At 32.6% G+C, this 23,721-nt stretch overlaps 2 protein-coding genes and 1 long non-coding RNA gene across 3 annotated transcripts; 1 reads left to right on the forward strand and 2 right to left on the reverse strand.

Moving 5' to 3' along the window:
* Positions 1-6,942: 6,942 nt before the first annotated feature.
* LOC122611207 lies at positions 6,943-8,109 on the forward strand. Its single transcript, XR_006325481.1, has 2 exons — positions 6,943-7,094; positions 7,612-8,109. It is a non-coding gene; the product is annotated as an uncharacterized LOC122611207 (long non-coding RNA).
* A 281-nt stretch (positions 8,110-8,390) lies between these two features.
* LOC122611206 (glycine cleavage system H protein, mitochondrial) lies at positions 8,391-10,245 on the reverse strand. The gene is made up of 4 exons (XM_043784189.1): positions 10,025-10,245; positions 9,824-9,912; positions 8,938-9,108; positions 8,391-8,637 (listed from the first exon to the last, which is right to left on the reverse strand). The coding sequence occupies exons 1-4, from the start codon at positions 10,122-10,124 to the stop codon at positions 8,509-8,511; spliced, it is 489 nt and encodes a 162-aa protein (XP_043640124.1). The 5' UTR covers positions 10,125-10,245; the 3' UTR covers positions 8,391-8,508.
* Positions 10,246-11,032: 787 nt separating this feature from the next.
* Positions 11,033-14,541, reverse strand: LOC122578075 (ras-related protein RABH1b-like). Its single transcript, XM_043749943.1, has 6 exons — positions 14,244-14,541; positions 13,462-13,532; positions 12,853-12,941; positions 12,567-12,678; positions 11,980-12,070; positions 11,033-11,527 (listed from the first exon to the last, which is right to left on the reverse strand). The coding sequence occupies exons 1-6, from the start codon at positions 14,361-14,363 to the stop codon at positions 11,387-11,389; spliced, it is 624 nt and encodes a 207-aa protein (XP_043605878.1). The 5' UTR covers positions 14,364-14,541; the 3' UTR covers positions 11,033-11,386.
* Positions 14,542-23,721: the final 9,180 nt, after the last annotated feature.

Here is a 23,721-nt window from a genome sequence, read left to right on the forward strand (position 1 = left end):
TTCAGTATATAAAGACTTCTTCCCTTTCATTCAACATTCGCTTTCGTTTTCGTTTTCATTTTCAGTATATAAAGGCTTATTGAAAACCACATTCGCTTTCGTTTTCAGAATACATTAATATAAAAAATTACAACATTTTTACAACATTCGCTTCTTCCTGCGAGTCTTGATCTTTAGATATGTATCTATGCATACATTTTGGTTTCATTTTAATAAATATATCCGTACATACACTTATAATATAAATGTTTATATATAGTATAAAACTATTAATAATACATATATATATTATTAGTAATATATTCCCATACTCTTTTCTACCTTTATATATCTATCTTATGTAAACATATATATATATATATATATATATATATATATTATGGATATAGATATAAATATTATGTCTAGCCAACTAGCTACACCAACGCATTAAAAAACATCCCTTCCAAGTTAAATACTTTTGAATAACAATAAATCAAATTTAAAAGAGACGGCCGGAAAAGTGACAGCCGGTTTTGAAGATAGGGTTTTGGTTTGAGATTTGTTTGGTATTTAAAAGAGAGGTGGGGATGATGGTAAGCAAAGTCGCCGCGGAAAGTTGACCGGAATTAATGGAGAATATGGGGTGAATTTTTGATTTTTGAGAGGGTTTTGGGTTTTTTTTGTGTGGAAGTCGACAGAAAAAAGGGGCAAAGGAAGAAAGAAAGGGGTGAAGTGATAAGGAGAGGATGGAGGATAAAGGGAGGCAACGGACGGTCTAATTCAAATCGCGGTTTTCGAGATTACTTTCCCCGGCGATGTCGCCGCGGAAAGTCTGGTCAAAGTCAGCGTGTAATTAATGTTGGTTGTTGGCTACCAGTTTTGTCCTATTCGACTTTCTGCGGCGACATCACGGGGGAAAGTGATTGGTCGGATTACACTTTATTTTCTGGTGGGGGTACGTGTTTCGTTATTGACCTAATATATACATTCACAGTTCTGAAAAATAGCTAGGGTCTGTAAACTAGCTAGTAGTTCTAATATGATCGTTTAGATGAGATTCTTTTCCCAAGTAATTATTCGAAAGTTATGAACACCCAATCAGCTTAACTCTGTTGTATGAGTCTTAACAATACTAGCATGGTACCCGTGTAATGCGGCAGTGTTCGAGGGGCGACGGTGTGGTGGTAGGGGACGACTACTTGTGGTAGAGGCTGCGTTGAGTGAAGCAAATAATTAATGTAAAAGTAACTGATGTAAAGAGTTAATAAATATATTTTAAAAGATAAAAGACTGATAATGTAATATAATCACGAAGAGTATTTTAGACATTTTCCCCTATGTAACTTTCAACATGAGGCAATTTTTTAATAAAATAGTAAATATGTATAGATATTTATATAACAATAAATATAAGAGCCAATTGGCAAATAAATAAAAGTTGAGGGACAGACAATGTTAGTTTGTTAATTATTGTAGGATATGCATATGCAGTGTTGTACATAACGGTCGTTATAACGGGCAACGGAACTCCCCGTTACGTTAAAGGGTTGTGGGTAGATTTGAAGGTATGAGTCTGAAACGATCAAATAATGAATTTAACATAATGGTCAAATAACAGGATTTAGTGGTCAACTAATGTATTTAATGAAGCTTAACGGTCTGAGTCAATCCATTATTTGACCGCTAAATCCCGTTATTTTACGCACATTTGGCTACACACACAAACTCTAAAACCCGACACTCTGTGCCACTCAACCATTGTCTAAATGCCCCTTGGTCCTCATATCTTTACAAATGGTCGTTTTCAAAGTCACTCCCTGATCAACAGAATAATATTTAGTGAGAATCCTTTTCAAAAAAAAAAAAAAAACTTAGTGAAAGTCTTTTGATTTAAGACCTTTTACATAATTAAAAAAAAATCAGAAATGAATAATCACCAAGTCAATTTGATACTTTGATAGTTCTCTCTGCTAGAAATAAAATAAGGTCATATAGCTATAACTTTGTTATAATCCAATTGGAAATTTATGTATTTATGTCCACAAACATCCCTTTCAATCTCTCGTATTCGTTTAAAGATTGAAACCTACAAGTGTATATAGTAGGGTAAGCTTCTGGAGTTTAATAAAATGATGTTCGGTCATCAAATTAAATGTTGTTTAGGATATAGATTTCGAGCCTAGTAAAATATACATGGTGGCAAATCTCTTTTGTATGGCTCTCTTACGTGTCAACAGTAGATAAAATTATTGGAAATAAGTTTTGACAGAAAATGCATGAGGCATCTTTTCATAAGTTAGGCCATGCTTTCGTATTGTCTAGGTAGCTAGCTCCATCTGTCCACTCTTTCATTAAACTAATCGAATAAATATCACTCAACTACACTGGAATAAAAAGTATCTTGTCATTAGGTCTCTGGTAGATATATGGATAAGGCTTGACGCTCAAATTACATTACATGTATAATACAAAGGGGATGACTTTGTTAGCAATTGAGGCAACTCTGTTTTCATCCTCGATGGAATTAGCAAGGAGACGTTTCTTTATCAACACGAGAAGTATTATCCATTAATTTGTTCATAATTGAAGTACGAATTAACTTCAATAATTGATTTAGTTTATGATTCATATATCTTCACAATCAAATACGTAGTATTTTTGAATTAGGTGTGGATTAGCTTACGTAACAATGTCCATTAATTGGTTCATAATTGAAGTACGGACAAGTTGCAATGAGAGGCCGGTCACGTACAAAGTACGAGTTGATATACTCATTTTATGATTCATATATTTTCGCAATCAAATATTTTAAGAAGTATCTAATAAGTCATCCAAAATATATATAGAATTGATTGATTTGCTGTCTACCAAAATCTTGATTGTGAATAATATATGGAAAAAGTGAACATAAGCTTATCTGATACCTAAGTTTAGGAGTGAAACTTTTCATATACAAAATTTTAAATATTTTTTGATTAATAAATAAATGTTTTGGCCCTCATAAATTTTATGAATTAAAAAAAGCAATATATGAGTATTCCACAACTAAACTTAATTAAATACCTAACAATTTTATATTCTCATCTCATAATATATTATGAGCCATCAGAAGTATATATGTACTATGTGAGCCCCTTAATTTGATATCAATCTCTAATAATACTTGTTAGATAACAACATGTCAGAGTTTGATATGTGGTTACAAATGGTATATCTTGGATCATGAGGCCATATTGACATGGAAGATGTTGTTTGGTCTCTCTTTAATAGATAAAACTTCATTATTATACATATTACATAACAACACGTTATAATATATATTAAAAATAAAGTCTCGTAATTCGTGTAAAGAATAATAACTTCTTTTTTTTTTTCACCACATAAGTTTTAATTTTTACATTTTTAACACTAAACTATAATACTTTTTAGTAAACTTTTTGTTCTATTTATGTTCACCACAAAACTTTCAATTTTTACACTTTTAGAACTAAACTATAATATATTTTAAGTAATGGTATACTTTTTATTCTTTTTACTTTCATCACAGAAGTTTCAATTATTATACTTTTAGCACTAAACTATAATACTTTTTAGTAAACTTTTTATTCTTTTTATTTTCAACACAAAACTTTCAATATTTATAATTTTTAGCACTAAACTATACTATTTTTTAGTAAACTTTGTATTCTTTTTATTTTCACCACAATATTTTAACTCTTTACACTTTTACCACTAAACTTTCATAGTTTTTAATTTTCTTATATTTTAAGGTACGGAAAAACGTGTATAAAATAGTATACTTTTTATTTTATTTTTTTATTTTCACCACAATAGTTTCACTCTTTACACTTTTAGAACAAAACTTTTATAATTCTTAGTAAACTTTCTAATCTTTTTATTTTCACCACAATATCTTAATTTTTAACACTAATTTTTTCTACTTTTTGATAATCTTTTATTTTAACTACAACATTTTAACCTCTTACACTTTAGCAACAAACTTTTTAACACATATATTAAAAAGAAATGTACGGGAAAACTTGTAAAGAATAATAAACTTTCTATGCATTTTATTTTCACCACAACATTTTAACCCCTTATACTTTTAGCACTAAATTTTTATACCTTTTGATTTCTTTTTATTTTCACCACAACATTTAAGTCTCTTATCCTATTAGCACTAAACTTTTATGCAAACGACTTTCACTTTCACACAAAACTTTTACAGTTCATTTTTTAACTGACAAATGTCAGTTTTTAATAATTTGAGTAATACAGGTTTTCTTCAATAAGTTTATGACACATTATCTCTTGAATAATATTTTTTATTAAATCGTTAACAAATATAATGTATCCCGGAGCAACGCCCGGGTGACATATCTCGTTTTAAAATAAAAAACAATGAAAACAAATACTTTTACATCTCAAATTCATCAATTGATGCATTTACGGTTCAAATAAACATCAAACTCATGTATGAATCGATACAGATTTCATTATTTGACAAAAACAAAATGTTCTCACATTTTACTTTATTTTACTAACTAGTAATTAATAATTAACATTCGAAACATCATATTGACATCCAATATGTTGAGCTTGAACCACGCCTGACTGGATGACCCCCCCCCCCCCCCCCGGCGATGAACTGAATGAGGTTCGAATCCTAGTGGATTTCCTCACGGTCTATCATTTGATAACTAAATATAAGCTATATGGTAAATATATGAACCATGATACATGCATCAACATGGAATTTTCAATATTCTTATAATCTTGAAGAGTAGTATCATTTAAACACAACACTATAGAACACATACATAACGTTGATTCCTAACTGACTAAACCTATCAATGGAGATGAACTTGTTTTTGATCATTTAGATGTGCCTGCATATGAATTAATCGCTTAACAAAAAAAAAATAGAGAAAAAAAGGAACCGGGGCCGAAATGATACACAAAAACTAACATCATCAAGTTAAGGGTCTAATCTAAATAGAGAAGATGAAAGATTGAGACTTTGCATATGGCAAGTTGTGCCACTTGTTTAAAATGTTGGTGACTATTCGTTTAGGTATTTTGAGTGTGGTAAAATGAAAGATCAAGATCAATAAAGGCATATAATTTGAATGTGGCCAGGATTGGATTTGAGCGAAATTTTTTTTTTGGAGAAAAGCTCTCATAGTGAAAGGGAAACATGCATTTGATTACGAGTAGTTTTGGGTCGGCCACCTTACAGCCTAAGTATCAATTAGCTTTTCTTACAAGATTTTTATCGATATTTAAAGATTTTGATATGTACAACGCTAGCTAGTTACACAAGCAGTTGAGAAGCTATGTGATGGTTGGATAGTCATGACAACCTCACAATATTTTTAAAACTCTATATTTTTAATACTATTTTTATAAATTTATTTACTTTTAAGGTAATTGGCAACTCCAAACTAATGTAATTGAATTTTCTAGTTTAACTTTACACTTGTTAGTATCATATAAAATCGTTTGGCGACCCTAGAACAAAAATTCTGGCTCCGCCATTGTACACAAGTTTCATGATATATATATACTTGTTCAACGAGGTGCAACTTATTTTAGGACCAATTTTAGGACATGTGTTTTTTGTAACTTATACACCACCATGATCATCTCTGACCACCGCCACGATCATCTCCGACCACCACTATGATTTTCCGGCCACCGCGTCGCCGGAAAATCATGTGTAAGTTAACTTACACATGTGTAAGGGGTCCGTCGCCGGAAAGTCTTAGTGTTTTTACAAAAAGATCTTGTATATCGTAGTAGATGATGATGGTGGTGTGTAAGTTACAAAAAATACATGTCCTAATTGGTCCTAAAATAAGAGGTGGTTCTAAAATTATCCACCTCTGTTCAACGATTTTTATATATATACTCGTACTTGTTAGTCCATGGATTGAAAATTATGTTTATCATCATCAGCAAAGTAATCAATAGAGAAATAGTCACTGATAATATCAGTGCTTGCCAAAGCACAAGGATGAACAATTTTGGAAAATACATGTTCAATTTGTAAAACCGCTCAAAAGTACGTCTTAATTTCTTAGTTAGAAAAAAAGTAAGAACTCGAAAGAAAGGTTGCTAATGTAAGCAGTCGCATATCTAACTCTCATTACAAAACATATTTTAGTAAAACATCAACATAACTCATTTTAGGGAATGAACATTTTATGTATAAAGACTTACACAAGATCTCTTTCACCAAAAAATGTTGAAGAACATAATAAGTTTTATTTATGGATTAAAAAATCCTTCACTAATTTTTTTAATATTTTTAATAAATATTAGGTTCTCATTTTTTGTTAATATTAAAATTTAGTATGTGAGAGATTTTTTATTCAAGTTGTGTGTAACAACTAACAACCATATTCACTTCCTCTTTATAAAATATGTTTATAACTTATATGATATATAGATGTTTTCAAAATATTAATAATAACTTGGTGAAATAAAAAAGAAAAAAAAAAAGAAAGCTATGTATCTAAAAATGAATGGTAATATTGTAGGTAAAATAAAACAAGTATTAAAGTAAAACAAATAAAACAATAGGTTTTTTTTCACTGAAGATCATAGTGCATTATTAAAATCGTGCATCGATTATTTCGTGAATCTTCGTGTATCAATTTAACCATAATCTAAGGGTCAAGATCTTATTTTATTTGTTTTTCTTTAATATTTATTTTACAATACACAGAACCCTGTTACCTAAACGAAGTCATAAGGGCTTTCGTTAAAGTGCATTAATTAGTTATACACTTACCATAAAAATCAATAGGCCGACATTTAATATGGAAATGTATAACCTTTTTATGCACGTTAAGCGAAGCCCTAAGGCTTCCTTTAGCATTTTCCTTTATATATACACTTTGTTGCCAAAATTGACCAGTGGAGAAAATCCACGTAGGAAAAAGGCGTTACAAAAGAATCGAGGAAGGAAGGAAGGAAGAATCAGAATCTCCCCCCACCAACCAACCAAAAATACATAATTCTCTCAATTCTCCCTCGCGACGGACGGCCAGACGTACGTCGGAGGCAGATATCGATTTATCCATAACCACCGTAACCAAAGCCCAAAGGTTCGCACTTTGTCCCCGACTCTTCTTGTTTATTCTTCTTGAATCTTCTTAGTTTTAATTTCCTGTTAAATTTCATGTTCTATTGATACGTGAATGTGTTTTTGTCGATCCTTCAATGCGTAAACCCTTTAAAATTATGTTTTGTTTATTGCGCTTTCTGTTATAATACAAATTAATAATTTTGCCGTTGTTGTTGTAACGTAGTACATTTCCAATTCAATGGTTTTTAATAAATAAAAAAGCTATTGGAAATGAGTACTTCTTTTCTTTTGCAACATGATATTCTTAAAATCAATCCTTTAAAACATTATTATAAAATCTTATTCCAATAGAAAAGCTAGCTTTATGAAAGAAAAAAAAAAATTCGTATCAAGCTTTGCCCCTATGTTTAGTCTGTCTGTTTGTGAATTAATATTAGTTTGTCACATCTTAATTAGTCAGCTTGGGTGTTCCTCACAGTACGTATGCTTAGCGTTATTATAATAAGTAATTAATAATGTTTTACCTATAATTATAGGTGAGTCAGAGGTTATATGGATTATAAGTATAGACCACAATTACAAGAGGTTTCACTAGAGCATGCGAGGGAATCGCTCATTGCCATCTCCCACAGTCAGCCAGAAAGGTTTTCACTAATCAATGAACTTGAAACGACAAACACTGAAGACATCATTGTGGCTGCTGCTGCTGCCGAGTCTAAAGTGGAGACACTTATCGATGATGATGACGATGATCTGAGATATAAACTCATGTCTATTGCTACTACTTATGTTCCATCAATGGTGGTGGATTGGGCGGGCGGGTAACAACTACAAGTGCAATTTCTATGACGCCGAGGTTTAATCCCTTCTGTCATTACAACTTTTCAAAGATATTAGCCTTATATGTCTTCAATATCCAAAGTATTACATAGTGACTGCAGACCTTTATTTAGTTCATACTAGTTATTGATAGATGTCATATACATACAATTGAATTATTTTTACGATGAAGATCAAAACCACGTTTAATGATACATCTTAACATGTGGTTTTATGATTAAAAAAAGAAAAAACAAGAATGATGAATGTTGCTTTCATTTGTCAAACGAATGATGGTACTTTTTTCCTCTTTAAGATTGACAAAGCGTTTTATGGTATCCTCTACAGAATCTATATATAGGGGAACTTAAATAGAATAATTTCTTGATCAATTGATAGATGTAGTAATTTGGGTTCTTTTCATCTGAATGACTGAATCTTTCAGTTGAAAAGTACCCGCATACACGTGCTACTAAACATGTGAAAACATACATACTTGATCAACATCAAACCTTCGAATAATATGATTTATTTGAAACAACTGAGATTTCAGTTAGTCGAAGTTGAGGAAGAAACTGAAAAAATTCGTAGGACATCATCATGTATATTCAAGTCTAGTGAGAAGCGTCTTCTTCCTCACAGAACTTCGTATACTCTTTCGAACCCATCAAAGATTCCAATTCTGATGGGTTGCTGGGCTTCACCTTAATCATCCATCCATCTTCGTATGGGCTTGAATTGATCTTTAACATTCACAAAGTTTAGTTGTTAGTCATAACATATATAAATACATTGTGACTTTGTAGGTCAAAACTGTGGTTTTTTGAGCTGAAATTCAGGTGTGTTATCCTACAAGGATAAGTGATAGTTCTTCTTACAATTAAAGTTTGTTATGAAGTTCAAAATTTTGATTACATTTTTTTAATAAAGTGTAATCAAAACTTGGTATATATTTGAAGCCAAAAGATAACATGTTTGACCCTATATAAAGTCATACAATGTGTAGTATATGAACAAAGAGAAAAAGGGCGAGGGAGAATTACCAAACCAGGGGTCTCGGACAGCTTAGAGTTCACTTCAACAATCTCTCCGGAGATCGGGGAGTTAATGTCACTGGTGGCTTTGACACTCTCTACTGCTCCGAATCCAGTTGCTTTGCTCACTGAGGCTCCGGTTTCAGGCAAATCCACAAACACAACCTCTCCAAGATGGTCCTGCATTTATTTTTCAATTTAAACTAGAAAATTAGGTTGATTAGCCTACATTATAAATCCTTAAAAGCATGCAACCTTCGGCACATACCAAAACAACAGAATCAGTTTATATGCGCCAATCAACACGCAAACTTGTCTAAACATTTCAGCTATTTGAGTTTGAGACGTTATTATTCAAGTACTGGGTACTTAAACTTAAAACAGTATTATTCAGTATTTATATATATGCATCAACCATAGTCCATTATATTTGATGTTTGTTTATCTAAAAATATTTCTGAAAGGTTCATCAGTAAACTGTTTCTAGAGGTTCCAAAAAAAGTTTTAAATCTGTGGCGAAAGCCTTTACCCAGTGTGCCTTTTGGAAACCAAATGGACCTTCTCTAAGGGCCAGCCACTAGCAATGTTCACCTACGTTGAATAACGAGTTAGGCCAAACCAAAGACAAAGTGAAGTGTCCCCAGATTTGGACCCATGACCTTTAATTCCAAATTTGATACACCAGAGTGGCCTCACAATAAATTTTGGTGAGTGAATGATGTGAGTAGACTCGAACCTTTAACATATGCAATGGAATGAGTTATGGGCCAAACGATGCGCCTGACTGCCTAGTGAAAGTTGAGCTCAGCTCGACTCGAGTTGTATACAAACTATGTCCAATAAGTAACAGGAATATAAACAAATTATTTTGTAAAGAATGGAAGAGGAGAAGAACCTGAGCATGGTCAGTAATACCAATAGTGGCAACAGAGCCTTCATGCTTCACCCATTCATGTGAATTTGCATACTTGAGCCCATCCAATACTGAAAAACCAACCCAAATCAACATTTTAATTTCTCCTTTAAAATGCTACCCAATTCAAATAAAAATAAAAAATACAGACACTGAGCCAGACCCAAAAGGAGAAATACGTACCAGAAGAGAAGCATCTGGCAAGAGGGGAGAAATGAGGTCTTGTTGCAGTAGATAGCCTTAGAGCATTGGCTGTAGAAGAAGCCCACATTCTAAGAGCCATTCTAGAGTCTCTCTTTCTATGTGTGTGTATGTTTTTGGTTGTGTGTGTGTATGTGTTTGGGTCACACAGAAGCAGATATGATGGGGATTGAGTAGTGGTATTTTCTTTTAGATTGTTTTTGTTATCTTTAGATGAATGGTTGCAAGTGAAGGCCTCATCCGTTACTCCTTTGCGTTTCTATTTCTTTCATTTTTCCCTTCTTATTGGATCACCCATATACATCCATCTATAAACAGTAGTTACACCCATACAATTAAAACTAATCCACATATTATAATTGTAAAGATCTTTCTTATGTACACATGACCACTTTTTAAGAAAATTTGTAGGATTCTGTTTAGAAAGAGACTAGGACATGTTAGTCTTTTCATAATTGTAACTACTTACTGAAATGTTTGTTTTGAATCCATTGGGTTACCATATTTTATTGATGAATTATAGGTCTTCTTTTGTTATCTGTATTAAAAGATTAATCTTCCAACATATGTGTTTTAGAAATTCAAAAAGGTACGAAATCATCATTCAGATAATTAGTATTTGGCTCAACGACAAATTATAGATGTTCTTAAAATATAAACCTAAAGATGTGTCTAATAAGTAGCATGCTTTTTAGGCATGTCTTTTTTTTTTTTGCAAATATATCATAACTCATCTAATAATACTGTTAATATCACATTTCATAGATTCATGATAGTGTGAAGAGGTGGGGCATTTCCTAGATCTCACAAATTCATAAGTGCCATTAGGACTATTTTAACAAGATAACTGAAATCTTGGCTCAGTATAACATGATCACCTATGAACAATGACAAATGCGAAGCCTGATCGACCTGCTACTACGAAAAGCTCTTTAAAGCAATTCACAACCCTGAAAAGAAAAAGGTCTAAATTACATCGTTCCACACATATTTTGTTTCATCATTAATCCATATAAAATGAAATCAAAATCTTTGGGATTCTACATAAATTTTTTCACATGACAAGCTACTACTCAAGTACACAAGGGTATTCTACTCCCGTAACAAATAGAATAAATTGAAAAAGAAAAAAAAAAACAGAAATCGTTACATACATTTGTGGTGAATTACAATACCAAATCAATAAACACAAGGGTTCCAGTTGAATAGTTTTGTTTCTGACCTTTTGCGTATGCACCTGGAACTTTGCGCAAGACAGAAACAAATTGTTGAGCCAGCAACTAGATTAACAGCCATCGTTGGAGCAAAGAAATGTCTGTCTAAAGAGTCTGGACTTGACTATAATCAGCAAGCACACCCACCAGATTCTGGCTGGGATGAAGTCACGCTCGAAGACTTCAAATTCACATCAACCATTTCTTCATGTTTTGTTGCAGAAAGTGTTTCCATTCCAGGTAATGCAGATGCTATTTTCCGAAATAAAGCCTGTAATCATAACTCACCATTAAGAATCTTCACATGGAAGAAAATACAGCACTTCTTGTTTGTGTATAGCATAATTTGACATATCGGCCATAAATTCCGAATTATTTATGCAGTTAACCTCCCTGTCCCATGAAACTGCAAAATTATCTTTTATTCTAAGGTTTATGAATATAGAAGTATCACTCTGCCTATTTTCGCTGTTACTAAACATTATTTTCATGAAGTTGTAAAATTGTTGGAAACAGCCATAAGATTCAAATTATAATAGAAGTGCTTTTAAGACGTAAAAGCTATTATAGATGAGCGTTATACAAATTTTGATCTATGGACATGATTGTCGTTTTAGTCTGCTATCGGTGGCTAGGAAAAAGTAAAAAATCTATTATTATAACATGTGTGTGTTTCCCACCTTTTATGGGAATTTCTTTCACATTTGCAAGGATGTGAGGTACCTTTATGTTGAACCCAGCTTTAGCACTTGTTTCGATAAACATGACTTTTAGCTCACTGGCTTTTGCTTCTCCTTCCTCCACAGAGACTTGCCTGAAGATCATCAATAGAGGACGTCAAGAACTCTTCTGAAGTTCATTAACATGCCAACTTATTAACCAATACATTTAAAACATCAAAATATTGGTAAATATATCTTATATGTTAAACACAGCTATGGGTTGTAACCAATGTTCTCTAACGGAAGGGAACTTTGACACAGCATTTCATAAACTAGGAGGGTTTCACCCTTTCAATCTTGCTTTTGGAGCTAATCTATAGCTAGCATTAAAAATATACAAATAAACTCACCAAATTTTCTGTTTATAAACAACTAAAACATGTGACTTAATGCACAATTCCTTCCCTCATAATCTATTCTCTGTTTGAGGAAAGAAAAATAATGAATTTCATGATTAGTGATCTCCACAGATTGACTGGAAAATTGTATAGACGAAAGCAGTTGATCAAAATATGAAATTACAGCAGATAATCAACTGCTAACAGCACAGATTAGCCAGCTGTAAATTACTCGGCTAGAAAGGTTCACCTTTTGTCCACAAGGTCAGTCTTGTTCCCAACCAGAACAATAATAACATCACTGCCTCTCTCTGCACGAACTTCCTCGATCCACTTTATCGTGTTAAGAAAAGTCGGTCGACCTGAATCACAGAAGCAGGAACAAATTAGAAGTCATTACTCTATGGTGATACAAAAATAAAGAAAAAACCAAAAATGATATATTGGAAATCTGTATATCGTTCAGACCCAAAGCTATTCCTGAAGAAATATAGACTAATATATATTTCAGAAAATGATGCTTTATCATTACATACTTGCAACATCATATGTAATGACTGCAACCGAGGAATCCCTAATATAGCTTGGTATTAGACTCCTAAATCTCTCTTGCCCGGCAGTATCCCTGAGAAATCATTAGTAAACGTCAGTCACTAATAATCTGTCAAATAGAAAGCGGAAGAGCAAGGGACATGTAAATGCTGCAACAACAATAACGCACGTAAGAATCTTACACTTTAACATGTCATGTCATATTTGTACAAAGCAAACACATCACACATGCATCATTTATATATTTAAGTTTGGTTCCATATAAATTCAATCATAATGAATTCTCCACGAGGTTTTTTAGGAATGGCAATTTTCCAATATGCTAACTCATGACAACTGGGACGGTGTAAAAGTTGGAACTTGGAACGCTTGCCAACAGGCCTTTGGCATAACACCCAAACCCAAAAACACAAAGAAACTTATAGATCCAAATTTTCATTATGGTTGTCCTGAAAATATAACAGTCAGCTGTCTGGAGGTAAGTCTTAACTCTCAACTAAATGTTAGAGACAGACATAGTAAAATTCAAAAGAAATGTAAAGAATTTCCATGGAATGACAAGAATCAATTTCACTTCTCACTAAACACCTTACCACAACTGCAGGCGAACTGTCCGGTCTTCGAGATACATAGTCTTAGACAAGAAGTCAATTCCAATGGTTGCCTGATCAACATACAACACACTTTAGTGTCAGGCATATGAATTTGATTTCGAATTTAAGAAAGCTAATCAAACATTCACATTTAGAAACCTACGGAATCATTTATTTATATATTGTTACGATGTTGTAAGAATTATCAAACATATCTGACAGACATAGTTCCGTCAATTAGACAATAAAACACAATCAAGCCCTCAAAATCATAATCTCGTAACGAGCAACAGAACCAATTCTAAGAAAATTTAGTAATAACTAGACTCAGAAGTGCATCATGACAGTCTGTTGAAGTGCAGATCTCTCGTTATATATCACAAAAGCGAAACAAATATGTACAGCTGAATTGTGACCTAATCGTATATGCTGTGTTACAAACCACAAACATGATCCTATCTATATCGATAATTATTACTCCTATTACACTAGCTACGAGCATACGCCGCACACCTTTGGCCATCTGAAACAGCCGGTGGTCGACAATGACAACCGAGGAATGCCGACAGAAACTATTCACGGAGTGGATCATGTTGAACAAGTAACGCATAAATAAGTAAAATTCTGAACCCTAACAGACTTTCAATTATCATACACACTTGGAATCACAACGGAAAACTAACATTAACAGGATTAAAAGGGGCAATTAAATAAATAAATTAATAGAGCAAACAGATGTGCATATATAAATATAATAAAATCACAATGTGAATTTGAAGTACCTGATAAGAAGTGTCGAACTTGTCATACATAAACCGAGTGATAATGCTGGTTTTGCCGACGGATTGATCGCCTAAGAAGACTAGCTTGTACTTTGCTAGTGCTGATACTATTGGCGCCATTTTCAGCCCTTAATTTCTACGTTTTATTTTGACTTGATTGATGATTATTTGTTTTTGATCTCCGATCTGATCTGATCTGATCCAATTATTGCAACCGGAATTGAATAATGACGCGGTTAAGACACCTTTATTAGGAATGAATTTGTGGGTTTTGCGGCAGACGATTTTGAATTTAATTATTAAGTGGAAATTACCTTTGCTACTATTATTATTGATCCAGTCAACCATCCGTCAAAATTATTCTAATGTTCTACAATTTCAAATTAATTAAATATTTATCGGGCTAACTAAAATATGCCTCGTAGACACTTGAATCTGGACTACCTTAGAATGTATCGGGCTTTGCTCGGGCCTAAGAAGCCCATATGTTGTTGATTGTTTAAAGATTGATCCAACTCAAGTGAGACTAAGATTAGGGCTTTTAACACATTGAACCAAGTCTTCTTGATAAAGCTTCGAATTTTACTTATAATGATTCATTCAAATTCAAATGCTTTTCACAAAAACAGATTTCTCGAGTTAAGTATATGAAAAGATATGACGCTGAGACTAAATTTTTCATTAAAAAACAAAAGTTACTTATAGCTTGTGATAGATGATAGATCACATTAATACGATGGTAGTGTATAATTATTAGGAGATGATAAATCCTCTTAAATTAAGGTTTTTAAGTTATTATTTAAAATGATAAATCATTTTTCATAATTACAACTTCAAAAGCAACAATGGAGTCTTTTGGGCCAAGACTTGGGCTTCAAGTTTTACACACATTGGTGCGACTTGAGTGGACCTCCATTTCTTTAAACCCAGCCCGAACCTAGAATGCTGCGGTTTGATACACAAATTCTTCGTTTAATATTAATATATGCATCAAATATCCTGTGATTAGAGATATAAATGAAAACCTCATAGGTTTACACTCTAGGTCACTCACATGTACAACTCAACCCACATGCATTGTACGTATGACACCTCTTAAATCCACAAATATATATAAATAAAAATGACCCCATGCACCACTATAGCGCATTGTGTTTTTTTGGTTGCTTTATCCCATGACTTAATGGCTCACTGACTTCATGAGTGTGATGCTGATACATGTCTCTCTTAATTGAGATCTCTCTCAAGTCCCTTGTGACCACCATTATTATTATTATACATACATGGAAATCGAATTATCAAATCCAAGTGATGGCGCATAGTACTTACTTTGAATTTACTCTCCTCCTTTCAACATATATTCTTTTCTTTTCCATTCCTCGAGTACTAGCAATTTCTTAAGATAATAATGTGTGCAGTGTGCTCTCTTTCGTGGTGGGATCCTTTCGGTACAAGAATACAATATGAAATAGAAAAACACCGACAGTGAAATGAACACTTGATTATGGACTAAAAAACAATTTTAGGAATAAAGGTTGTATTCCAGATCAATAAATAAATAAAATCGTTAGAAATTAAGATACACAAGAACTTATTATTAATTAAAATAACGTCGCACACATCTGGCCGGTTTGAAAGAAATCTAAATGTGATCTGAGGTGGTTTGGTCATGTAGTAGGACCTTGGGCAGAGACTTGTAAGAGTTGATAAATGCATATTAAAAGGATATATAGGTTGTCTACTCATTGAGTTTATATATTACGGGGATGGTAATATATAGTTGTCGAGTATCTAAGCTTAGGTGTGGAATGTTTACATATTGATTTTTTAATCAATAAAAATCATTAGGGCTCATGCATTTATTCATTAAACAATAAATAATAAAATATTAGTATGTGGTGGGGGAGGTTTCACACCCAAGCTTATGTGTCGGACAACCTTATATTCTCTTTTTATATATATATATATATATCCGTAATTTTATAAGGTGGCCACACTACAAGAAAAAATAACTAACCATAACTTAATTTTTATTAACTTCGAATGTGTCAAAATAAATAGTTATTGTAACTTCTTAAGTAGTATTAACATCTATGGATTTACCTGCGACTATGGATATTGGATACCCAATGGGTGATAGATAGATAAATATATAAGTATAGATTCACATTTGCCGACGGATATTCACAACTTCGTGATGTAAATCACGATTAGGACTTAAGATCAGTATCTATGTATGGGTGCAGAAGTGATACCAAAAGGGAGAAAGAGAGGCCAATGTCTCTTTCAAAATTGAATTTTTACCATGAATTTTTAAAATTATCTTATAAATTTTTAAACTTTGCATACATGAATTTTGTTTTTCATTAATATTTTAGTTTTGCCCTTCTTAAAAATGTTTCTGGTACCGCCTCTACATGACTGCATGGGTGTCATCTCTCGAAGCTTTTGCATCCAACTATCCAAGGCCACGAAGATTGTTGCAGCGTTCTAGTTGTGTATATGAAAAGACAACTCATATGTGCATGGTCGGTTGTTGGGTGGGACAAAGTGGACGACGGCCGAGACCCGATTTTTTAAAAATATATTAAATATATATAAATCAACTTAACTCATTACAAATCCTAACAATTAACCAAAAATTAAACCATATAATTTAACTTACATAAAAAACACATTTATACATCTTTTACGGATAAATAAAGTTATATTTTTCAATCTTATAATGTAGCCGCAACCCGCAAGCTAATCTAATGTCTTTATAGACGTAGAGTACTATTTTATAAAGTAACAATATAGAATAAGAGTATTATGGTATTATATATTTTTATTCGATGTGTCCAATGTATAAGTGTTATCCAACTTAATATGTATTTTATTAAAGCTCCTTTTTAATCTTGTTTCTTGTTTCTTTTTCAAATGTCACATAATTTGAAAAATTACGTTTGTTATGTTTTTGAATATACTATAACCTTTTTAGTCATTTTATTAAATAGTTTATATAATATAAATCGTTGCGTTTAACTTGGGAGCTTTTTTTCTAGATCGTCCTACGTTTATAAATTCTCAAAGACGGTCCTGCATATGTGTATTGTATAACAAGCATTTCAGATGTTCTAGCTATGGTTTAATTAGGTGAGTATATAACTTCAATTTGGTAGTTGACATATGCTTTAGTTGTCCATCCACCATCAGAAATATGAATTGTTAACACGCAGTTACTATGAGACTGTTTACATCTTTAATACATAATGACACAAAAAAAAAATGAAGAGTTTCAGTATTCCTATCATGGTCCAAAGTTTTATGTGGATATCATAATATCCTTGTGTTAATTCATGGCCTTAGAAGTTCAATGCATTCTTACAGTCTCACTATTCCAAATTGTTCATTTTCATTGTTCAAGTTCGATCTTATATAGCATATTGTATATATTTGTGTGTAAAATATATCAATAGTAGTTTATGGTACCAATTTTACTTCTTTTATTCAATTATCATTGCATTGTGTATATCAATAGTAGTTTATGGTACCAATATTCATGTTTTCCAGAGATACATCAAGAAACTCATCATATACATCATATGTGATTTTAAACGTTAGAACACATGAAACATTGAAATGATTTGTCAAAGATTATAAAATTCAAAAAAGGTAAGATATAAACTATCAATATATATGTTACCTTTAAGCAATTTAAAGAGGACAGTGTCACATGTTCACCTGCAATTGATCAATTGGCTAGATTACTCCACATCAAAGCCTCTATTTAAGGTCTCCAAATAGTCTAATATAAAATTTGGAACTTTGCTCAAATTTATTTATATCTATGATTTCTTTTAGAGTCAAAGTCAAAGGAGAAAAAAAAAAGATTTTTGTTGAATCAAAGTACATGGATTACACTACTTGTCATTATTTAAGGTTTTTAGGATGAGTTTTAAGTTATTTCTTAAAAGGATTAATCATTTCCTGATTCATATATATCTTCACCTCACATATCACTAAGCCAAACCCTTCAATTCGATGACACTGTTAAGTGTTAAACTGTATATTCTATTGTTTGAGTACGCCGAGACTTGGTTAAGTAAATAAAGCATAATCCCATGAGATAAATGAGAAAACTTTCTATTAGATATTTCATGAAAATAAGATAAAAATCACGAAAGGGTAGTGATGAAAAAGAAAAATCTTATAAGTTAAACTCATTTTTTTTTTTATGAGTTATCAACTTTCTTTTAATCTAAAAAGCCTAATACTCACTTTATATACGTGTATGCCTAAAACTGAACTAATAATTACTCCTCTAGCCGCCTAATAATGTTAATAGTTTCGTTAATGGGATAAGAAAGCATTTCTACAGGGATTAAGGATTGGTGAACGTGTTCCGAATTCCAAATGAATAGTAGTATAATTTATAGAAATTCAGAAAATAATGTGATAATAAAGTTGGATTTTGACAACACCCCGTATATATGCACGAAATGTATGTCATAATGCACTCGAATCCAAAATTTGTTGGTTTCCTTATATAATTTAGCATCTAGAGCCCCTTATGAAAGGTACAGACAAAGCGACATTTTGTGATTTGTAAGTTTCTAGGCATCTCGATCACCACCGATTTCAAAGTCACAATATAAGTTATATATAAAAGGCACAATTGGGTGTATAGTGTTGTAGTAATCATACACAAGCAGCAAAAAATCCTTAGGAAAAAGAAACAAATATGATTCTCTTTTTTACCTTTTAAGAGCACCAAGGGATTTTTTATTTAAATCAATACCAACTCCTCAAAGAAAAGGAAAGCATGTCTTAATCGTCAAGATGTACCTTGCAGTTTTTAAAATGCAAGTAGCTAGGTTAATTAAGCAGTAACACACAAGGAGGTTTCAACATGGAAATGATACTTCAATGTTAAGCAAACGTGCTCATTTTTATGTATATGTACAGTGCAAATATTGATCACGGGGGTAGCCCTTGGGAAATCGTAGGAAAAACGGTCTCACTCGTCAATGCCATAATATTTTATGTTCACAATTAACCACGGTTGATTATTGTTAATAATCACTTAAACAAATTAAGAGGTAAACGGATGAGATTTTCTTTGTTCAAGTTACTCGCGATGAGACCGAGTATTTCCCTTACCATCCACAAAATGTTTACTTGAAAAGATCCATACTTAAGACTTCATCACGACATTTAAGCATTTAAATTTGACTGTAATTGAAGACAAAATCACGATTTGAATGCGATTTATGGTGATGGTTCGTAAGAGAGAATTAACTACCATACAAGTTAAATTGGATGGTAGATTAAAGTTTAGTTGTACCTTTTCAATTCTTGGATTACGTTTTAAGAGCACCCCTTATGTGCTAGTATTGAGGCCGTATTCAACAACCAATACGGTGAACACCATTAGGTGTGAACCGTATTGGTTCGTATTGGGCTGCGTATTGGATGGGTTCGTGGTGGGCAATACGGAAGTTGATGTTGTTTTGTTTTGTTTTTTTGTGTATAACGTCTAGTTGGGTTAAAAAAAAAAAATTTTTTGAATTTAATATTTGTTAATTCAAATAACCTTTTAAACAAACACATTATTAAAAAAAAACACAATTAAAATACGAAATATATTACGATACGATTACTCATCATCATCTTTAATTGACATTTTTCCTAAACCACGATAAGCGGTTTCATTTGCCCACCATTTGTCATGTTGCGGGCACTTGACTTCCCACGTCGTTTTGTCTTCTCCGCAATTGTCGTGGTACGATTCGGCTCAAGTGCATTGGTCGGTCAACGTATGACCGGCCTTAAAAACATCATCGACCACGCTCTTGACCTGCTTGATCTCTTGTTGCAGAAACGAAGAATAATGTTCTTCGTGGTTCGAGACCTTGCGGCCTGGTGCTTGTATTGCCTCAATCATTTGCTCGGATCGTCGTCTTTTCTTCCGCAAGGAACCCATGACCATAGAGATTTCAGTTTGAAGTAGTGTGTCCTCTTTGACATCATCCATGATTCTTTTTTTCATCTCATCTTCGGTCAAACGAGGTCGGTGAACATTTTTTTTAGATGACGATGATGAGGACGCCATTTGGTTAAAAAGAGTGAATTGTATTTGTAGAAGAATGAAAGTTGGAATGGTAATGAAATTGAATTGTACTCTGGGTTGGTATTTATAGAGTGACAATCCAGGCTAGCCGTTCAGAGACTAAAAGTATAAATGTTTTTGAATTATTTGGCCGTTTGAGGGACTATAAGCGTAAATATTTTGAATTTTGAACGTTAGAGGAGCGTCTTTTTGTTTCTATATATACTGGCATTGATCAAACAATTCTGATCAACACACAAACTCTTAATATGGCTTCCTCATCAAATGCCCCTTACCGAAAACCACCAATGACCGTCGATCAAGTGCATGAGCGTATCATGGCTGATATCGTCGACCACCAAAGGTTCAAAGAGGAACTGCTTGAAGTTGGTCTCAAACATAAAGCGAAGAAGGAATGGTGTCAACAGCAAATAACCTACATACAAACCGGGCATTGTACTGAACTTGAGTGTCAGTACTTTACTTATTTGCAGGGGAAGATCGATAAGATTGAAATTGCTATGGAACAACTTGCTTCTACGATCATAACCTTGAAGCATATGATCATATGAGTGAAATCAATGAATAATTTCTGTTGTTAAATTGCTCCAAGACATGATAAGTTTGTAATGCTTTTTATTTTATGTGTTGTACTAGTTTTTATTAATAAAATGGTATTTTATAATTTTATATATTCAAATATAATATTTTATTTATTCAAATAACGTCACACAAACACATTACAAGTAGACACATAAAAAACAAACACATTAGAACACACTTAATTAAAAGACTAAAACACACTTAATTAAACGTTTCGAAAGTAGGAAGCCATGATAAACTCCATGAAGCATTGCTCGTAACGGAAGCCCCTCCCATAATTCCCGCGGTACTCCTGATGCGTCGTTGCATAGAGTAACTCATCAGATAAGGTCCTCCTCTTTGCCTTCAGCCTCGTATAGATTGGCTCAAACTCCTTACATTCATTGCGAATTTTTTTGAAGCGATTGAGTAGTTGAGATATGGTCCGTGGACCTTCAGTTGTGAGGTTGTTGAAGCTTTCTGATATGTTGGTCCAAGCAGTTTGTTGGGTTGGGAAGTGCATTTCACATCCTTCTATCCAACACTTGCATAACAAAAGATCTTCGGATTCAGTCCACATTTGTCTCGCCATTTTGAAAGAATGAGTTGAAAAACGTTGTTTTATATAAAGTGACATAGGGACTAAAAGTGTAAATTTTTTGAATTCGAACGTTGGGGGACTAAAAGTGTAAAATATAATATTTGTGTTTATTTTATAAATTATATTTGTGGTTTTATTTATTAAAAGTTTGAAAATTAATATGTTGGAGTGTATTGGTTAGTATTGGATGTATTGGGTATTGGGTGTAAATTGAGAAAAATGTATTGAAAAAAGGTTTTGCTGATATAACACTGTATTAGTTAGTAGTGGTAGTGACCATTGGGGGTGCTCTAAGAGAAAAAAAATGCTTATAATTACACTAATATTGTTAGTTAATTTTAATAATGAATTGCAGACATTGGAAGATGTTGTCATATGACCTTGTGTATCAAAGAGAAGACCCACCATGACATGGGACCAAAGCAAAGAAAAATTGCAAGATATGATACCATTCCTATTTCCTACCACTCTCTTTCACATTCTTGTGTTTTTTGTTAAGTCTTTCACCTTTTGTTTGTTGGTTTCTCTCTTTAATTCTTACCACCCTCACTGATTAAAGCAAATTATTAGTACCATTCTTGGTTGAGGATTAATTACCCACCACTACCAACAACCCCCTTTAACTTTCTTGGCATATATTCCCACCTTTACATACATAGTTGAATAATTTGATGTAATGTAATGGGGAGATCGATGTGTTTTCTTCTTTCTTTTCATCATTCACGATTTTCAATTTTCATGGTGGTGAAATTCGTTTACACACACACACTTTATTCTTCTTTTACCTTTTTCCATCTCTTGTCATTGAATTTAACCCCAAATGGAGGGGGGTTTTCCACTTTAAATTCATACTTGAAACAAAGGCCGAAATTAAACACATTTTCAACAATGTACTATATCGAGAAAAATGAAATCATTGTAAAAATAGCAAAGATATGTCGTATTTAATTTATAGTGTGCATGTTATTAGATGTCGATACAAGTTTTATTTCACAATAGAAACAGTTGGATGACAAACACATCTCGAAAGTCGTCCATGATAGCATATATAATAATAATGTCCAAAAATGCGACTATCATACGGGCAAATTAACCATGTATACCATTCATCGACCACGTACTCTATTTAAAACTTGGTCTAGAAAGCGATGCAATAACACAAAATATTGTCATGTCACGTCCATTATAAATATTAGTATTTGGCGGTTATTATCAAGAATATTGAAGCATTTTCACATACAAAGGGGTTTGATGATCAACGAAAATCTAACAAAATCATGCAGAATCATTATTAACTATGATTATGTTTGAATAATAGTAGGAATTTATTACACCAAATTAAGGTTGTTTTTTTTTAAGTATAAACGGATCATGTTTTGTGTTTTATTACCTGATTTATACTTGACAACTAGCTATACCAAAAAATGAAAACAATGATGAATAAAAGACATGCCGTAAGCATTGGGTCGAGGGTTGGTTTGGTTTGGTGTTGTCAAATGGTCATAATCCACAAAACAAGTAATGCTGAAACAGAAAGATATGGGCATTGCTTTCTCTATTCCTTCGCAATCACTTATGACTCACACACCCAACCAAATGATGGTCCAAGATCCGGCCATATGGGTTGTCATGGACATTTTAGTAATTCAATCCCAGCAAATTCATTAGATTTCTAGCTAATGTGGCTAACCAAGTTATTCACATCATAATAAAATTGTTATTTTGGTTAGCATAATAATATACATTCATTAAAGTTTATAGATTTGTTTGATTTGAATTCGATATAAATGGTCCATAGACATTGCTGATTGTTAAGGACATCTAAGCCTAATTTCGTTACGCCCTAGCTATACTTTATTCTTTTCGAAATGTCTTTCTAGATTTTGACATATACGACGAAACACACTTGATGCCCCTTTATTTTCCCTAATCCCCTCGCCCCAAGTTTGACAAAGGTGTTTTTTAATTTGGATTTAACAAATCTTTGACAATTTGGTTTACATTTTAATTTCTAGCTAGGAAATAATTGGAAAACAACATCATCAATATATTTTAAGAAATGGCTTGATTCGGTTCAAATATAAATATTGAGTCAGTTTGAAAGCTTCGTCATATTAATATTCTAATTAAGAACCAAAAATCAATTTGATTCACGTAATTGAGCCGGATTAAGTCAATCCGTCCATATAAACATCGCTATTATA

This window comes from Erigeron canadensis, chromosome 8 (genome assembly GCF_010389155.1).
Source record: "Erigeron canadensis isolate Cc75 chromosome 8, C_canadensis_v1, whole genome shotgun sequence".
In the NCBI taxonomy this organism is placed as follows: Eukaryota; Viridiplantae; Streptophyta; class Magnoliopsida; order Asterales; family Asteraceae; genus Erigeron; species Erigeron canadensis.

Coding starts and splice junctions, on each gene's coding strand:
- LOC122611206 (XM_043784189.1), bottom strand. CDS start 10,124: ATGGCTCTTAGAATGTGGGCTTCTTCTACAGCCAATGCTCTAAGGCTA. Junction 9,913..10,024: donor TGCCAGATGCTTCTCTTCTG/GTACGTATTTCT, acceptor TTGGTTTTTCAG/TATTGGATGGGCTCAAGTAT. Junction 9,109..9,823: donor GTATTACTGACCATGCTCAG/GTTCTTCTCCTC, acceptor AAATAAATGCAG/GACCATCTTGGAGAGGTTGT.
- LOC122578075 (XM_043749943.1), bottom strand. CDS start 14,363: ATGGCGCCAATAGTATCAGCACTAGCAAAGTACAAGCTAGTCTTCTTA. Junction 12,942..13,461: donor ACAGTTCGCCTGCAGTTGTG/GTAAGGTGTTTA, acceptor ATGATTTCTCAG/GGATACTGCCGGGCAAGAGA. Junction 11,528..11,979: donor AAGCTGGGTTCAACATAAAG/GTACCTCACATC, acceptor TTATGATTACAG/GCTTTATTTCGGAAAATAGC.